The sequence below is a fragment of the Eurytemora carolleeae genome, unplaced genomic scaffold, assembly GCF_000591075.1.
Source record: "Eurytemora carolleeae unplaced genomic scaffold, Eaff_2.0 scaffold839, whole genome shotgun sequence".
NCBI lineage: Eukaryota > Metazoa > Arthropoda > Copepoda > Calanoida > Temoridae > Eurytemora > Eurytemora carolleeae.
Genome location: NW_019396749.1, coordinates 101,115 through 118,414, shown reverse-complemented (window position 1 = coordinate 118,414; position 17,300 = coordinate 101,115). Strand labels below are relative to the sequence as shown.

At 31.5% G+C, this 17,300-nt stretch overlaps 1 protein-coding gene across 3 annotated transcripts; it reads left to right on the top strand.

Annotated features, from left to right (window-relative positions):
* Positions 1 to 2,316: 2,316 nt before the first annotated feature.
* Positions 2,317 to 15,602, top strand: LOC111708177 (uncharacterized). 3 transcript variants are annotated; one of them, XM_023481474.1, is made up of 16 exons: positions 2,317 to 2,491; positions 2,549 to 2,611; positions 4,048 to 4,122; positions 4,537 to 4,599; positions 4,817 to 4,906; positions 5,250 to 5,306; positions 6,087 to 6,180; positions 6,242 to 6,390; positions 7,431 to 7,499; positions 8,371 to 8,439; positions 8,993 to 9,079; positions 9,508 to 9,597; positions 9,914 to 10,019; positions 10,433 to 10,797; positions 15,122 to 15,177; positions 15,389 to 15,602. In XM_023481474.1, the coding sequence occupies exons 1-15, from the start codon at positions 2,341 to 2,343 to the stop codon at positions 15,175 to 15,177; spliced, it is 1,584 nt and encodes a 527-aa protein (XP_023337242.1). In that variant the 5' UTR covers positions 2,317 to 2,340; the 3' UTR covers positions 15,389 to 15,602. The 3 variants fall into 3 exon arrangements, with proteins under 3 accessions (XP_023337242.1, XP_023337241.1, XP_023337243.1); XM_023481473.1 differs by having other exon boundaries at positions 8,359 to 8,439; XM_023481475.1 differs by lacking the exon at positions 4,537 to 4,599 and having other exon boundaries at positions 8,359 to 8,439.
* The last annotated feature ends 1,698 nt before the right edge of the window (positions 15,603 to 17,300 follow it).

The window sequence follows — 17,300 nt, the reverse complement described above, 5'->3', positions numbered from 1 at the left end:
CGCGAAGCGCCCTCTAAGGCTAGTTTGTTAATATTTTGATAAACTTTTATTCTATTTTAATCTGTCTTTAATCCAAGTTTATCATTCTTTATTTCTTTACCCATCTTTAGTCTCTATTTTATCCATCCTTAGTATTTTTGTCGCCTTTTTACCAACATAACCGACCTATGATCCACCCATCATCAGAGGAACGTTACAAGTTACTTTACGTGCCGTGGGACAATTAAGTAAAATAACGACCTGCTCTTTGAAGTTTTCGAGAAAAAATTCTCGAATTTTCATCTCAAAATACGATAAAATTGTGTCAACTTCTTTTTCTGAGCATTGAAAATTGTACTTATAAACCACATTTTATTATAATTATTATCCATCTTTTTATTAATTTTATCTATATTGTTTTTCTCTAACCGTCTATAGTTTATCTTTAAACCACATTTATTTAGTCCTTTACCATTCTTTTATTCATACAATCAATCATTCCTTTTATACATCTTTTAAAACTTCATCTATCTTTATACATGCATTTAGATTTTTTAACCTACTCAACTCAAACACTTCTATCAAAACTACATAGTCATTACTTAATATGTATATTATTATCTATCTATTGTATAATATATGTTGTATATAAAAGTAGGGTAAGTATATGAACCCCTGTGATAAATGTGAACAATGAAGAGGATTGGAATGGGATGATGAAGAGACACTAAAAATGTCATAAAAGTGTTGAATTGACCATTGTAGGATAGGAACAGAGAAACTTCAGATATATTTCTTCATTCGGGTGACAATTGGTCTTCTAGAGGATTCTTAATGGTTGGAGGAAGTTAGGAGGGGATCAAGGGAAGGGGGATCAAGTAAATGGTATAAATTATACATGGAAAGGAGGAGAAAAAAGAACGAGGAATAAATTGGAAAGGAATGGAAGGGGAGAAGAAAGAATGAGAAGGGAAGTCGAATTTAAAAAAGAATAATGAGGATGAAGAAAGGGATTAAGTGGACAACCTATCCCCTTAATATTGAACAACTTGAGTTTCTTCTTTTTAAAGTAATAAACTTTGTAGTTTCCTTGAATTTTTCACTTTTAAAACTGTTTTATCATTATTTGGACGCCATGTGATTATGAAGTAAATTAAAAGAGAAATTGGGAAGAAATTGAATAGAAAGGGACAAAAAAGAAAAGGGAAATAGATTCGGAAATGAAAGAGATTGTAAAGAATAAAAAATGGAGGGAAGGGGAGGTTGTGCTTGAATTGAATCTATTTGCTGAAATGAATTCTAGAATACATATTGTATATTTCTACTTGATTGTACTCATCTAGAATCCTGTCAACAATTCTTACAATTCATACAATATACCCAGCTACAACCAGACTTGGGGGGAATTCAGTCAAAAAGAGGCTTTTTTACTTGATAGCTTCTCTTTATTTCTGTATATCCATGCTGTTTAAAAGCTTGATATAAATCAAAATTTAAATCGAAAGTCGTCTTCATTATATTGATATAATCGCGCGTTTACCACCGTATAAAAATTTCGAAATAGGTCAAACTTGTAGCAAAAATGCGCGTTTAAATGCATTTTACAGTTTTAAGTAGAGTAATTAAATACCAGAGACTCATTTACATTGTAAAAAGCATTTTTCCCCTTTCATTTTCATGATTTGTTTGTTACATACTGACATCAAATTTTTTCCAAAATTTTGCTTGGAACTTGATAAAAGTAGATATTCTTATTGACCAAATACAAAACTTCATGCAGAATTGAGGATTTGACATCATTCAAAAAAGCTTTTAAAAACGAATCAAAGTTTTTTTTTATAAACGTTCAGCGTAAATGAAAGGAATTGAGTCTATGTCACAAACTCTGATTTTCTAATCCTTATTTCTTGGCAACTTTATATCATTGAACTTGAATATTAAATAAAAGAGTCTAAAAAGAGTCTAACGTTTGAAATATCGAAGGTTTACACCAGCAGGTTGCAAACTTTTAATTCCCTTGCTGCAAACATGATCTGAAAAATTGTCATAGTTCAAATATCAGTGTTCCAGTTTAGATAAAATGAACCGTTCATTCCTTCCTTCATTCTTTGTAGTCAGTGTTAGTTAAAGCGGGGAAAATTCCCCCTCCCCCCCTGGCAAAATATGGGGCGCAACGAGAGAGGGTACCATCTTGTCCGTGTAATTTGTTTTTTTAGTTATTTAGTTAGCCGCTTCTATATTTAGTAACTAATGAACACTGTTGTTCATGGTAATGGCAATCTAATAAATCTAAATGCAGAACGTATTCTAAAAATCCTTATTCATAAAAATCTGCCAAATATTTCTTATAAATGCGCAAACATGGCGTTCAGCTCGAGAGTGTTGTTTTCTTCTTTGTGTTTATTTAATTGCATTTCATTATGTCTTGGACTAAATTACGGCAACATAGTTTGCAATCGCGATCTCCTTCGATGGAACTATAAAGAAATCATAAAAAGTAGTATGTATTCAGGTAATAGCTTTGTTTAAATTACAAAAGCCATAACTTTCCATCTACTTTTATATAAAGGTTACGACGAGAACAATATGTTTGTTATTGACTGGGCAGCAATGTTTGATGATGAAAACCAAGGTAACAATTCTTTGATGAAAACCAAGGTCATGTAAACGTCCGTAAGTGATGAATCTTAGAAAATTTTGCAGTGGAACTGTTAATTCAATTATGAATAAATACAAAGGTTATTTGTTTTTAAATTAACACAAGTTAAATTTTTTATCTAAAGGTAGCCATCCATCCTATGTTACCCAAGGCTGGGGGGGGGGGGAGAATACAGTGAAAACCAGAAACTCTGAAAGAGAAAGACGGCTTTTAGAATCAAGTTATGACTTTAAATTTAGTCCAATGAACATGAAACACGGCTATTGGGGAACGACCCCCTTTTAACCTCATAGGTGATTTAATATTTAACTATTTATTAACTATTAATTTAACTATTAATTTGCTTTGTAACAACATCAAATGCACTTTAGTATTGCTTTCATGTCGTCTTCATTTTCTACACATTTTTGGTTCTCATGCACTGTATGTCACATTTTTTTTATTTTTGTAACATCTATCTAAGTATTACAGGTTGGCTTTCAAGGTTACATAAAGATTATTTTTAAAGATCTGCTTTACATTAAAGATTTTGTCTTTTAATGGCTTTTTTTGAGTCATCATAAACATGAGTTTTAAAGATTTTGTACAGGGGTCTAACAGGGGGAGACTAAATACAGATGTACAGGGGTACAACAGGGGGAGACTAAATACAGATGTACAGGGGTATAACATGGGGAGACTAAATACAGATGTACAGGGGTATAACAGGGGGAGACTAAATACAATTGGGCCCAATTGTGAAAATAAAGGTCCGCCCTTTAAAGAATATTATTTGGATTTGTTGTTGTTAAAAAGCAGTTTTACTAGTTTTACTAGCAGTTAAAAAATCAACTTATTCGAAAATTGCAGCAATGTAGATTCTGTCTGTGTTCACTACACATATTAGTTAATATTGTGTTATTTAAAGTCATAACTTGAGTCCAATACTCGTCTGTACCCATAGATAAAGATAGATTGCGCATAAGACGACATTTTTCATCTTGAAAGATATAAATGTACAGAGATTATAAAGATTACTTAGGTCGGTTGTGAAAATTGGCTGTTGTTCTTATGTCATTGAGTGCTTGTGGTGTACATGAGTTCTGCAGAGAGAAATTTAAGTTAGTTTAGTCCTTCTTATGTCCTTCTTCAGTTCTCGTCAATATGATATATTGCTCAGTGAAATATTGTTGTTCAAATAGTTCCGTTCCCGGAGTTATTTTACACCACTCTATTATGAAATCCATTAAAACACCAAACCACCCCGCTTATCATTGAAGTACACTTTGACCCCTAGAAGTATGAATTCGCTGACTGTACAGTTCTTGTTGATTTTGCGTACATAAGCTATCAATCTATGCTTATCTATTTATCTATGTCTGTACCTTTTTCACTGTGTTCCACATATTTTAATAAAATTTTAATTACAGATATTTCTAAGAGAACGCCCCGGACAGGCGGTCCTCGACTTCAACCTGTACCACGCTACCTGATTTCAAAGAACCGTGAGAAATAATTTTATATATATCATTTTAAATCAAAATTTTTTTTTTTTTTAATTTCGTAAATTATTTGCTTGAAAAAGTATCTCCGGGTAAAATTAAGAAGTTTAGAACACATAAAACTAATTACAAGGAACAACAGGATGTTTGTATCGGAATAAATTGATCTCTCGTTCAAAATCAAAATAGCGTAAGAGATCATGTTATAGTTTTAAAAAAGTACTTAATATGAAAAATGAAAATCTACATTTGATGGATGAAACAGGGTTTTTAAGTTAAGAATCAATAGGCTTTTAATCAGGACGTCTGATGAACCTCAAAGGTTTGTCATAATTTTTGGGTCATCCTTCTCTCTGCAAATATGGAGGGTCACGTCACGTGAAATTACGTCTATTATATAATAATCTGTTTAAACAGAATCAAAAATAAGAACATGTTTAATCTTAAACAAAAACTCTCACAACGAGTCCCTAAAACAAGGTAAGGTAAAAAAAACTTTAAGAATCCATTTATAAAAAAATTGAGTCTTTGTCACAAAATCTGATTTTCTTATCAGCTTATATCTTTGCAGTTCTCTGGCATAGACATTTTAAATTATGAATCCTGTGAGATCAAACAACCATCAGGTTGCATAGATATAGGGATTATAAAATTTGAATTTATGACAAAAAAATCTTTTTCTTCATGTTTTGTTTAGCGTTTCAACCCTTACCTCATATGGGCTGGTGTGTGGATTCTATTCAAGTTGTATACGGGATAAACGATCAAACTTTAAAGGAAATGGACAGTAAGTTCAGTTTCATTTTCTGAAAACTATAACAATTTACTGAAAAAAATAGTAATTCAGGTAATATTTTCGAATTTGTCGAATGTCGAGCTTTTGTTGTGGCAACAAGAAATGGCCTGAGTTCGGAATTTTCGTGTACAGTATCTTAAATCTTAACCGCTTGAGCTCCATATTCGATGTGGGCACTTTTAAAATCAATTAAAGTTATCTTTGCAGGGTATGACACCCACGGAATTGTAAAGAAGAATTAAATGAATCCGTTAAAGACGGAGATCAATGTTTGATCCCGCGATTCACATCACAAAAGTTGTGACTTGTTATTTTTTATCTATATTTTGTTTAGTTTATAAATGTTGTGAGATGATTAAACGGATGGAACCTCCATACCAGAGAAATAAACGTAAGTATTAGTTTGATATCTAACATTTTTATTACAGGAATATATTCTCCATATAACGACGATATTTTCCATAATATTAATCAGATTAAAGGTTAGAGGGAACCACCCTCAACTAGGCTTTCAGTGTGTATTGCAGTAATTTGCAGTACACTAACCAAAGAAATAATGGTTTAAGTGAAGAGTGGTAGGGTTGTGTATCTGGCATGCGACGCCCATCTTGAAATAAAGGAATACTAGAAATTAAAACAAGACTTCATTATAAGTCGGAAAATATGTTTTTTAGTTATTGCTAGATTTTCATAATATTAGTCTTTGAGTTGGTGGAGTTTGGCTGATAGCGATAATTTTACTTCTAATAATCTATGTTCTATACCTCATCAGGTTCATGTTTTTAAACTCTTTAAGTTTAAAAAAGAAAATATTTAGTATGACTAACCCTGATCAGAAAACTACAAGGTGGAAGGAAAGGGGGCACTCAGATCCACACAACTAAAATTTTTAATTAAAATTGAGACATTTATTGGACTTAGGTTTTACCTTGCCATTACCTTTTTGTAGCCCTGGACATGTACAATTTTAAACTGTAACACGATTGTTTCTAGCTTCAGATTATATGGAGTAATTGACAAAATAATAATTGGTTTATGCTTGAGAACTTGTATAATTTAGTTAACAGTAAGGGAGGGGAGGGGGGGTGTTGAGGTGAGTATAGCACCCCCCCCCCCCGCTTATAGTTGCGCCGATATTTATTTGTTTTCTGCTTCATGATTTGTGTTCTAGGTCCAGAAGATAAAATGTGCGATTGTCCAAGACTAGGATATGCTTATAAGAAGGCTAACTACACAGTCAAATGGAGTGGCCTGGAACCAATTCGGTCAGATATATTGTTTAATTATGTATTTATCATTTAATGATTATTAATAGCATTTTTCTAGGCTTCCTATCTGCTCTGATGAAAGTAATGTGATCATAACCTTCTTCTATAATTACTGGTGGGAGTTCAGCTCTTATACTAATTATAGATTTGTATTTAATGAAACAAGATCTATAGACAAATGTGATTCGTATGCTGAAGCCATTCCAGGTACTCAAGGGACAGTTTACTGTGATTTCAAGTGACCCTTAATTTAAAGATATGCGTTCCTGATTCACAACGGTACCCTAGAAACCTTTATCCGATCAATAATGTGGAAAATAGCATCTTTTTTCTATCTTGTAAAGTGTTATTTCCGTTAATTACGCAGAAGTTACTTTTGTATGGAAACAGCAAACAAAAATACCCAGTTTCCAAATACAAAACATAGAAATCTAATTCATACTTGATTAAACAAAGCTTTTAGGGTAACATTTTGAATCGGACATGCCACTTTAATATTAGAGGGTCAATTTACTGTCCCTTAAAGTCTTAAATTTAAAATATTTCAACTCTGTCATAGATTATACAACGTTTAAACTGTATCCGAATTTAAAGAATTTAAGCCGCGTCTCAAATCCCCCAAAAACCGGTTTCAGTTGAGGGCCAGCTTAAATCTTGTAAAATTTAATACAATTTTAAGTGGAACCAACCATATTTGAGTCGCGACTCAAATACTTTCAATTCGGCCTCTAGATAATCTAACCTTCAGAAACCATTATTTTTATAAAATCATAATATTTGTCATGAATATGATGTGTAAGGAAAATAATATGAGCAATCATTTTAGTAAATATATTCTATTTTTAAAGAATACCTTTCCATCAAAGCTGAATATGGTTCAATATTTTTGTTCTAATATTCTGATGATTTATTTTATTTAATTGTATGAATTAGTGCAAGAAAAAACTACCAAAGGAATTCTAATTCCTATATCTTTTTAAACCCGATGTCGTAAACTTTTAGTATTTCAAATTTTAAATTTTGTTATAACAAATGCTCTGAGTTTGAAATATCACTGGTTCATCAGGTTGCAAAGATATAGGGATTAGAAAATTTGAATTTATGGCAAAAACTCAATTCCTTTTTGTCTGACAATTATTTGCATTTATGGATTATTGTATGGGTTGAGGCCGCCAAATATCTTCATAATAAATGCTTTGATTATCATTTTTAAAATATGTTTGCAACATTCTAGTCACAATGTTTAGAAAAGAGGATCGAAAATTGTATTTATAAAACGAAAGACAACTTTGCAGATGAAATTATAAAGAATTCAGGTTAGTGCAGAAGTGTAGAAAATTCTTGTTTTTATCTTTTATCAGTTTATCTGTGATTGGTTAGGAAAGAATAACAAATTATTTGCCAGAAAAATACTTTTTCTTTGTCCTTGTCATTATTTATAAGAAGAAATGTTTCCTTATTTTGTATTTTGTTATGTATACTTATTTTTTATACATCATAAGTACACAGTCATATATATAAATATATTTGCAATATTATTGTAAAAGGATAATATCGATATAATGAAGACGAATATTTTATTTAAGTTTTCATTATTAACAAGCTTTTTTAGAATTACAAGTTTACAAGTAATTGACAGCTTCTCTACAAGTAATTGATAGCTTCTCTTTGTTTCCATGTTTTTTGTCTCCAATAAACAATATAAATTAGATTGAAATCGAAAGTTGTCTTCATTATATTGGTATAATCGCCTACCACCGTATATATAATTACACAAAGGATACTGACCCGCACAAAAATAGGTAGAAGTAATTTAACACATGCTGCGTGGAGAGACGTATTTGTTCCCCAAAGAATTACAACACGTTTAGTATTAATGTTTCATCGGATATTCAAAATCTCAATATCATAAAAATGTGTGTACAAAAAACTCCTAACTGAATAGATATTAATGTTAGTCACAATCAGGTTTTAAATGTCGTACTTTTATGAAATATGGAAAACATGGAGGCATAAACTTTCACTTCCGATCATTCTGGTCTTCAGGGACATTTATGAGCGGGTAGAATGGTTGTGTTCCAAAGTCCCAAAAACTATGGTTATTGTAAGTATTCTGAAATAGGACTATAAACAAGAATTTAGCACAGGACAGATTAAATGTTGTAACAAGTTTAGTCCTATATTTAGAATATCTGGATGAGAAAAGACCATGGATGATAACAATGGACTGGACCAAAGCATTTCCAATTGATAGAGGTAACCAAAAGTCTACAGGGTAGACCAAAACTATTGTCATTTAAATTAAAACCAAAGAAAACAGCATATTCCGCTGAATATATGGATTTTTATGACATTATAATTATACAAATTTTTATTTCAAATTATTTATTAAAACTAAAATATTTATAATTTAAATTATCCGTCTTTTTGAAGCGATCACTAGGAGTCAGTACAACTTTATATTTAATTAATCTTAGTAACTTATGAGGTATGAAAGATTAAATGTGAGTTTAAAGTCGTAAACCTAATATCCCACACTGTTTCTAACTTCATTTCTATAATAATACAAATTGTTCCATTACAATTATAATGCTGACGATTATAAATATTTGAAGCTGCTAGGATTAAAGTTTTTCTTAACGGTCTTATAATTAAAGTGATAAACCCAATCATTGTTTTTAGTTTTAAGTTTTAAACAAGTAAAGTTGATATAATTTAAGTTTTAATTAAAAAATACTTGTATTTTTATAATTATGTTTTTTTTCTATAGTTACTGAATCACCTCTCTACAGTTAATTGTTTATATTAGATTCTGGGATATCGTATGCTAGATGTTTCCTGGATATATTTATCCAGTATGGACCAATACAGGCATCAGATCTAGACTCTATAAAAGGTAAGTTTTTACAGAGTTAGAATGATATTTAGCCATATTCAAATTCCTGTCGCCACGATCTCTGTATGTTTTTTGCCGGGATTGTTTTTTTTCTTGTTTGTTTTCACTACGTTCGGTGTAAAAGTAAAACAATTAGGTGTGCTAAATTTCCTCATAGTTTAATAAAATAAAAAAATAAAAAACTCATAATGCTATGATTTGTTGTTAACAGGAATATTTTACCGCCCAACGATGTCCCTGAGTCTTTGTCAAAAACTCAAATTTTGTAATCCATATATATTTTTGCAACCTGATGGTGTAAACCGGCCTTTGATATTTTAAACTTAAGACTATTTGATCTAACAGAATTCATAAATCTACGACAATAGGTTACTAAGATATAGGGATTGCAAAATCCGTGTGTTGTGACAATGATTGAATTCCTGTAGATTGTTGTCCTGAGGACCGTGGTCGTGAATACGAATATAATAAAGGATATCCGTATCTAAGCACTCCAATACCACCAGATACAGACAGAGGTAAGAGAATGTATTCTATTCAATTATAAAAGCTTATTTTAATCGGTAAAATCGGGTTAACTCTATTCATGTTAACGTTAGAAGTTTTTAGATTCGTAGTTTTTCATTTCATTATTTATTTTTAAAATTATTTTTTCAAAATTTGGTTCACTTTGTTTTTGCGTAATTACGTTGTAAATCAGACTTTCAAATTGAAATTGAAATTGACTTGAAATTATCCCAACAGTCTCTTTAAGGTTAAAACACAGATTAGTATTCAATGTTATTTGTTGGACACATTGTTTCATGTCTAAAAGACTACACGGCATATATTTAGGAGCTCTATTTGAGAATGATAAAACTAGATGTTCCTGTGATAATAAAGGAATTTATCTCAAGACAGAAAGACTTCATGCTAATATTGACAGAGACAAGAAGTTCATGTAAGTTTTTTTTTTATTTACATATTACTTTGTATGGACTTATGGACTAAGAGAGATTTTCTTAAATATCAGCACTTTGTGACTATCTTAATTTTTTTATATAAATATATCTGATTTTAGCCTTCCATAGTAGCTTATTGTCTGATAATTTTAGTCTATACTAAGTTAAATGTTTTTAATCAGTCCAATTAAGTAAAAGAGAAAAAGGGATTATAATAATTAAAATTACTTTTGCCATCTTAAAAGTCTACTGCTACTCCTGCTACAGACTATACTTCAAGAAGAAAACATTGCAGCTTTTTGTTCATTTATCAAAGTAAAATCTTTCTTTGACTTTAACAAGAGGCCCATGAAGAAAACTTATTAATGTTGTTATTTTTAACAATTTAATAAAACACCGTATTTAAACATAGGTTTGAGTTGTGTGGAGATGCCCCTGTTGTGATTATATCCTTCTACTATGGATATATTAGTGAATATGGTTTAATAAATAAACGTATAATCTTCCCACAACGAGACTGTCCTATCACTACAACAACAACAACTACAACAACAACAATTAAACCTCCTAGACCATCTACCGTAACACCAGCAACAGCCAGACCTCAGGTCAAGGATGAGAATGGAAATGCTGTTGTTATCCCCTGGGCAAAAACAGCTGTGTTCCCTGATCCTGTAAGCTTGTTGAACAGAAACTTGAATAAGGTTGTTGGTATTAGTGTAGGAGCAGTTATTCTTCTTATTACTGCATTCTTTGCTTACTACTTGTACCGTAAAGGTAATTAAACTTTTATAATAAAGGGATTATTAACTTAATTTATATATACAAAGTGTTTGTCTGTCTGTTTGTTTGTTTGTCCGATCATAACTCAGGAACCCTTTGACCGATTTGCCTTAAATCTTTATTGGTGAACTCGGGAGAACCAAGGGAATTTTCTTAGTCTGGTTTTAGATTATAAGTTTAGGGTACAACTTTTATAGCGAAAATTTAGTTTCCCGGTAAAATTGACCAATTATTTTTCAATAATACTGCAATCACTCCCTTTAAACCGAGAAACCATACCTTAACACGTTAATTCTGCATACATACTCTAGAAAGAAATGATGAGAATGTCCCATTTTAGAATCAGAGTGGATCATTTGTGAAAAACAAAAAGTAAAAGTAATTATATTATTGGAAACTTATATTTATGACATTATTAACATTACAGTTTGCTTCAGTTTCTGACACAAAATATTTTCTTAGATTAATAATGCGTTTTTTAATTTGTAAATCTTAGAGATTAAACTATTTTTATGGGATATTGCATCTATTGTTGTTGTTTGTATTTTGTATCAAACAAACGTCAAAACGACTGAACCGATTGGGCCTAAATATTGTGTGAGACCTCACATAACCTCAAGAGAGATTTTATGGACCAACAAAATGAAAAAAAAATCATGTAAAATAGTCTAAATATTTTTTTGAAAATGCGCTAATTCGAAAAAAAATCAGTCAAAATTTGAGAATTATTAAAAATGACCGACTTTCGATCCAGGGCAACAGTTTTAAGCTAAATTATTTACAGGAAACCTAGTATCTTATAGGATATTCTATACTGTGTACTGTATAGGATATCCTATACTTTCTACGGTATAGGATACTGTATATATTGTAAACTAAAGAGACTGTAAACTGTATAGGATATTGTATATATTGTAAACTAAAGAGATTGTATACTGTATAGGATATTATTTTACAACAGAAGTTTACATATATTTCACAACAGAAGTTTACATATATTTTACAAATACAAGTTTAATATTTTACAAACACAAGTTTACATATATTTTACAAACTTTCTTGTTGCATAGTTTAAATTTTTGTGTCCAAAATTAATTTCGTAAAAACTTTTTTTGACTCAAATCTTTTCTCGTGATTCTAGGATAGTTTTATGGTCGGCCAAGATTGCAACTTTTTCCTTCAAATCTTTTTCGATTTTTACATTAAAACAAAGTGTATTAACATGTGCTGGGTATTTTGTATTGCTGTTTAATTGTACGAAGAAAAATTGCTCGCAAATCAAGCAACATCTAAATGTTTTGATTTTTTGGAAAGAGTTGCACGAAGCGTTCAGGAAACAAAGTTAATTTTAACTATACTTCCTGTAGTGCCCGGTGTTGCCAGTAGAAAGAAAATTTTTAATTTGTTGAAAAAATGTCAATTTTTTAGTCTATGTTACTCCCCGGGCACCCATGGGTTGCCTCGAAAAATTTCAGCCTATTCGGTCCAGCCGTTTGGACAGCTATAGCTAACATACATATAAATATACAAATATATATATATGAGCGAAGAAAATTTTTATATAGATTTATAAACACGATGAGGGAGAGATGGGAAGAAACTAGTATTTATTCAAGAAATCATGTGATTTACACAAATCATCTTCATATGTACTCTTATCAAGGAATCAAATATGCCCTAGTTCTTACAAATATATATTAGCACTGTACGAAACAGAGATGATATATCCAGAGAGAATCATAAACCTGTGGAATAGGAGGACGACATTTAAGCAATATTTAAAGTGTATTTGATGTTGTGCATAGAATCAATACTTTTCATAGTAGCTTAGAAATTAATTATAAAGTCAAATGATCTGTGAACACTGCGCAATTGCTGTGTGACATGCATATTGGACGAATCAGAATCATAAATATAAATTAAATGTTAAGTTGCACTTTAATTTTAGAAGAGAACAAAAAATAATAAAGAAAAAGAAAAAGATATTATTAAGAAGAACTAGCGTAAAGTAAAAAAAAAGAATCGAAAGATGAATATTGAAAATTAACTAGAATGAATTTATCTTGATAAACATAAACAATAAACTTTGTAATTAGAAGAGAAAGGGATTAATTAATATTTGAAGGAGAAGAAAGAGTAAAGAATAAACAGAATAGAGTAAAAAAAGAACTAGAGAAGTTCCGTGGACTAACTAGAACTATTCGGTTTCATCGATTTGAACTCAATAGCATTTTGGTCTATAAAAATAATTCACGGAGTAGTCTTTTTTATTTTTAATCATAAACGGATCCGCCGTCTATCTATAACAAGACATTCATATATATATGTTGCTTATAGCCGGCCAAACGGCTGGACCGAATGGGCATCACCAGGCCCTTGAGCTAGTAATATATATAAAGAGAAAAAAACGAAAAATTTATAATTTTATATGTGAAATATTGACCGAAAGTCATGGTTTGCTGAGACAATGACAGGGTTGTTAGTTGAGTGTGGAAGAATAAAAAAGGGAAATGAGAAATAACCCCTCACCCCTCACCACCCCATGTAACAGCAAAAACTAGCTATATATATAGATAATATAGATTTCCAGAGGGGATTCAAAAATGAATCAGAATCTAAAAAAATAAAGAAATTTCACGGAAGATTGAATTATTGCTAATATGCATTTCAATCTATACTCTTTGATGAAGAGCATATATTGAGATGAAAATAAATGTTTTGAATTTTTAATATGCTAGCTAATATGGTAGCTACCAGATAAAATTCTTTTCTCATACCATGGTGTAAAATCAAGGAGGAGCTATAACAGGGGCGTATTCATGGGGGGGCTATGGGGGCTAAGCCCCCTTGGACCATTGTGAAATCTATTGATTTCAGGTGGTTTTCAGGCCCCAACGAGAGCTGAGCCCCACCCCCTGGAAAGATAAAAAATTTAAGCCCCCCTGGACAAATTCCTGAATACGCCCGCATATTAAAAATTCAAGTTTTATAATTTTAAAAATTGCATTACATAAATATTACCTATATAAACCAAACTAGTACATGTTTGCTCCCCCCCCCCCCCGTCCTGTATAGACCACGAGAATACTGTGATAAGAAAATAAAGATGTGGTGAGAATTTCTCAATAATATTGTTTATATTGTATGTCCGCAATATTTTCAGGAAAACTTTTATGCGTAGTTGAGAGATGATATACCTACAATTGAAATTATTTATATAGTTTTATAACATTGAATTATGCATATTTCAGAAATACATATCTTCCACAAAAATCAACTTTTTGCATACATATACCATGGAAGGAATAAAGAACTTTATCAATTTTTGGCGACGCCAATTTTTTATGATGAACTTTCATTTTACAACAGAAGTTTACATATATTTTACAACAGAAGTTTACATATATTTTACAACAGAAGTTTACATATATTTTACGACAAAAGTTTACATATATTTTACAAACACAAGTTTACATATATTTTACATCATTTGATATTTCAAACTTGGAATATTTTACCAAAAGAATTCAAAGTTTGATATCTACGAGTACTCTATAAACTCTATAAATACAAATAAAATACAGTTCGGAACTTTTTTTTACATTAAATGTTTACAATAGCCTTTAGCCTTGAGAATTGAGAAAGATAAAAATATTTTTTTTAAAACTAACTATATAGTATAATAAAATTTCTACAATAACTCTATTGGTTTTATTATTCCTATGATGCTGATTTTCGCCATTCTTTCTTTCTTTTCATTCTGCAGGGGAGGGGGGGGCGCCCCCCTCTCAGGTGCTAGGGGAGGGCGCGCGCCCGGCCGCCCCCCCCTAGTTGCGCCTCTGGGGGGGCCAAATGTGCGCAAAGCTTTATATTTTTTTCTATGGGGGCACTGTCCCCCTTGCCTTTTCCTGTATATATATACGCACTTGGCAGTGAACAATATATTAATGCAGTAAAATTTTGAAGAATGGTACAAGTACTATAAAAATCTAAAGGAAAGAATAAATGAAAAAGATTGATGTAGAAGAGTTACGTAAATAATATGGAAGGGAATTCAAAGCTAAATTGCAGTTTTTAAAAAAGTTTGTCATAATTCCAGTACTTGCTAAAATACTGTATAGGATATTGTATATATTGTAAACTAAAGGGACTGTATACTGTATACTGTATAGGATATTGTATATCTTGTAAACTAAAGAGACGGTATACTGTATAGGATATTGTATATATTGTAAACTAAAGGGACTGTATACTGTATACTGTATAGGATATTGTATATATTGTAAACTAAAGGGACTGTATACTGTATACTGTATAGGATGTTATGAGCACAGTTTACCTCCTGATGAAGATGTAGAATATAAGGGTAAATAGGTAAGTTAAGTAAACTATCATCTATAGGAGGGGTTCCGTTCGTTAATCGTTATACATTAATAATTCAAACCAAATCACATGGCGCTAGCGCTACAGAGGCTTGTCAATTTGTTTTCTGTGTTGTTTAAATTAAAAACAAAAGTTCAATGCACAATAATCGGTATTTTAGTTACAGCACAAAAGACCTGGTCAATAATTATTTTATTTCTAGGAGTTATTATGCTGTGAGAAGTATCCATGTTACAGTCTGATTCAAATCGTGAAAATATCTTTTTTTGTGATTGTAAAATGTAATTTGATTTGTCATGCATCTTTAATAAATATGTTGGACACAGGAATGGTAATTTTGCCATTTCTGGGAGTTTCTTTTAAAATGTTGTCAACTTGGGAAAATAAAAATAATAATAAACAAAACTCATTAAAAATAGTATCTTTATTCGGCGTAGTCACTAATCTCAAATCAGCTTATCAAGAGAAGGGGGTGGGGGGATGTTTTGGCAACAACCCAGAGCTAGAAATTGTTTTTCATTTTCCGAATATTCATCATTAATCAAACTATTCTTCTTTCCAGCCATCTACGATCATCTTTTTCTTTTGCATATTAAAAATTCAAGTTTTATAATTTTAAAAATTGCATTACATAAATATTACCTATATAAACCTCATTTTAAAAAATTCGCGAAACCATTTTTTGCTGTAATAGATGAGTAGAAAAACTAAAGTGCGGAAATAATTTATTTCTATCACTCCTTAAAATTTTTAACAATTCAGATGATTAGTTTTAGAGAAAATGTACGAAATTAAATTGACAAAATCCCCAATTTTATTGTTAAAATAGTCGATAGAAGCGTTCGGACTCAGGCGCGTGCACAGGAATTAAGCCAGGCGCGAAGCATGAACATTTGTTTGCCCCCCCTGGCCTTAAAAATGCTGTTATTTTATATTTAGTCTACTACATGTCCCCTAGGTGGCCTATTTAGTATTCAAGGACTAAATATTACATTAGTTCTGTATTACTTTCTGAAGTCCTGAGTAGTCTCCTGAGACTACTCCCCTTTCTAGTCCACTGTAGTCAAAGGGTAGGTTGAGATTTTAGATAAAAGGGAAATACTACGGTAAAATTTGAAAATAAATGGTGCAAAACACCAAGAAAATTTTCAATTATACTTTTTAAGGGGGAAAACACCCCTTTGATGATGAGGGCAAGCTCTTTTTTTTACCCAGAACACCTGATTTTTACCTTTGCCCAAAAATCCCAGGCAAGAGGACTACTGCCCCCCCTGTGTACGCTACTGTTCGGCCTACAATAGTTCCTCAATTTTCAACAGAACAGAGAATAAAAAAAAATTAAAAAGAATAAAAATCATCGTAATGAATTTTGTTTCAAAAATAAAATTTCGGATTTTCTCTAAAACTACTCATCTGATCTGTGGAAGATTTTAAGGTGTGATACTCCTGCACTTGTTTTTCTACTCATCTAATTTTGAATTTTTTTTAAGGGTCTATCAGATTTCAGGGCTGATACAGGATTTAAGTGAGGGGGGTGCTAGATTTATTTCGAAACAAAATATCCAGATTTAGGAACCAAAAGACGCGCCGCAGGGAAATTTTTTTTTACTTAAAAGACTCAAAAAGAGTCGAAATTAAAGACTAAAGACTAAAAAGCTTGATTTCTAACTAACACATTAGTTTATTAAGAATCTGTGGGGGGGGGGGTGCAAAGGTACTGCTGCCCCCCCCTTGTATCTTCCCCTGCTATCAATTGCATATAAAAAATTCAAAATCTGCTGTATTATATGCAAGATCTCGCTATATTCACCCTTTTTTTTTGACTCATCCTGTAGAAAGTAAAAATCTCGTTTTTAAAGCTTAGAAGCCATATAGTTCTTCTTGTTAGTCTCATCTAGAGAAAATGAAAGAATCTGCCCTGTACTTTTTATATGTTTTGAAAGTGTTCTTACAGTATTAGCTTCTGTTAAGACAGTTTCTAAACCGAGTGCTGTGGGTAGAACAGGGTAAGGGGCCGAGTGCCGCGCCACATGTCCAACTTTGCCCATGTGAAGAAAATCTATGTTCAAAGCTGAAAGGAGGTGTGGGGGGGGGGGGGTCCAAAAAGCGTTCTC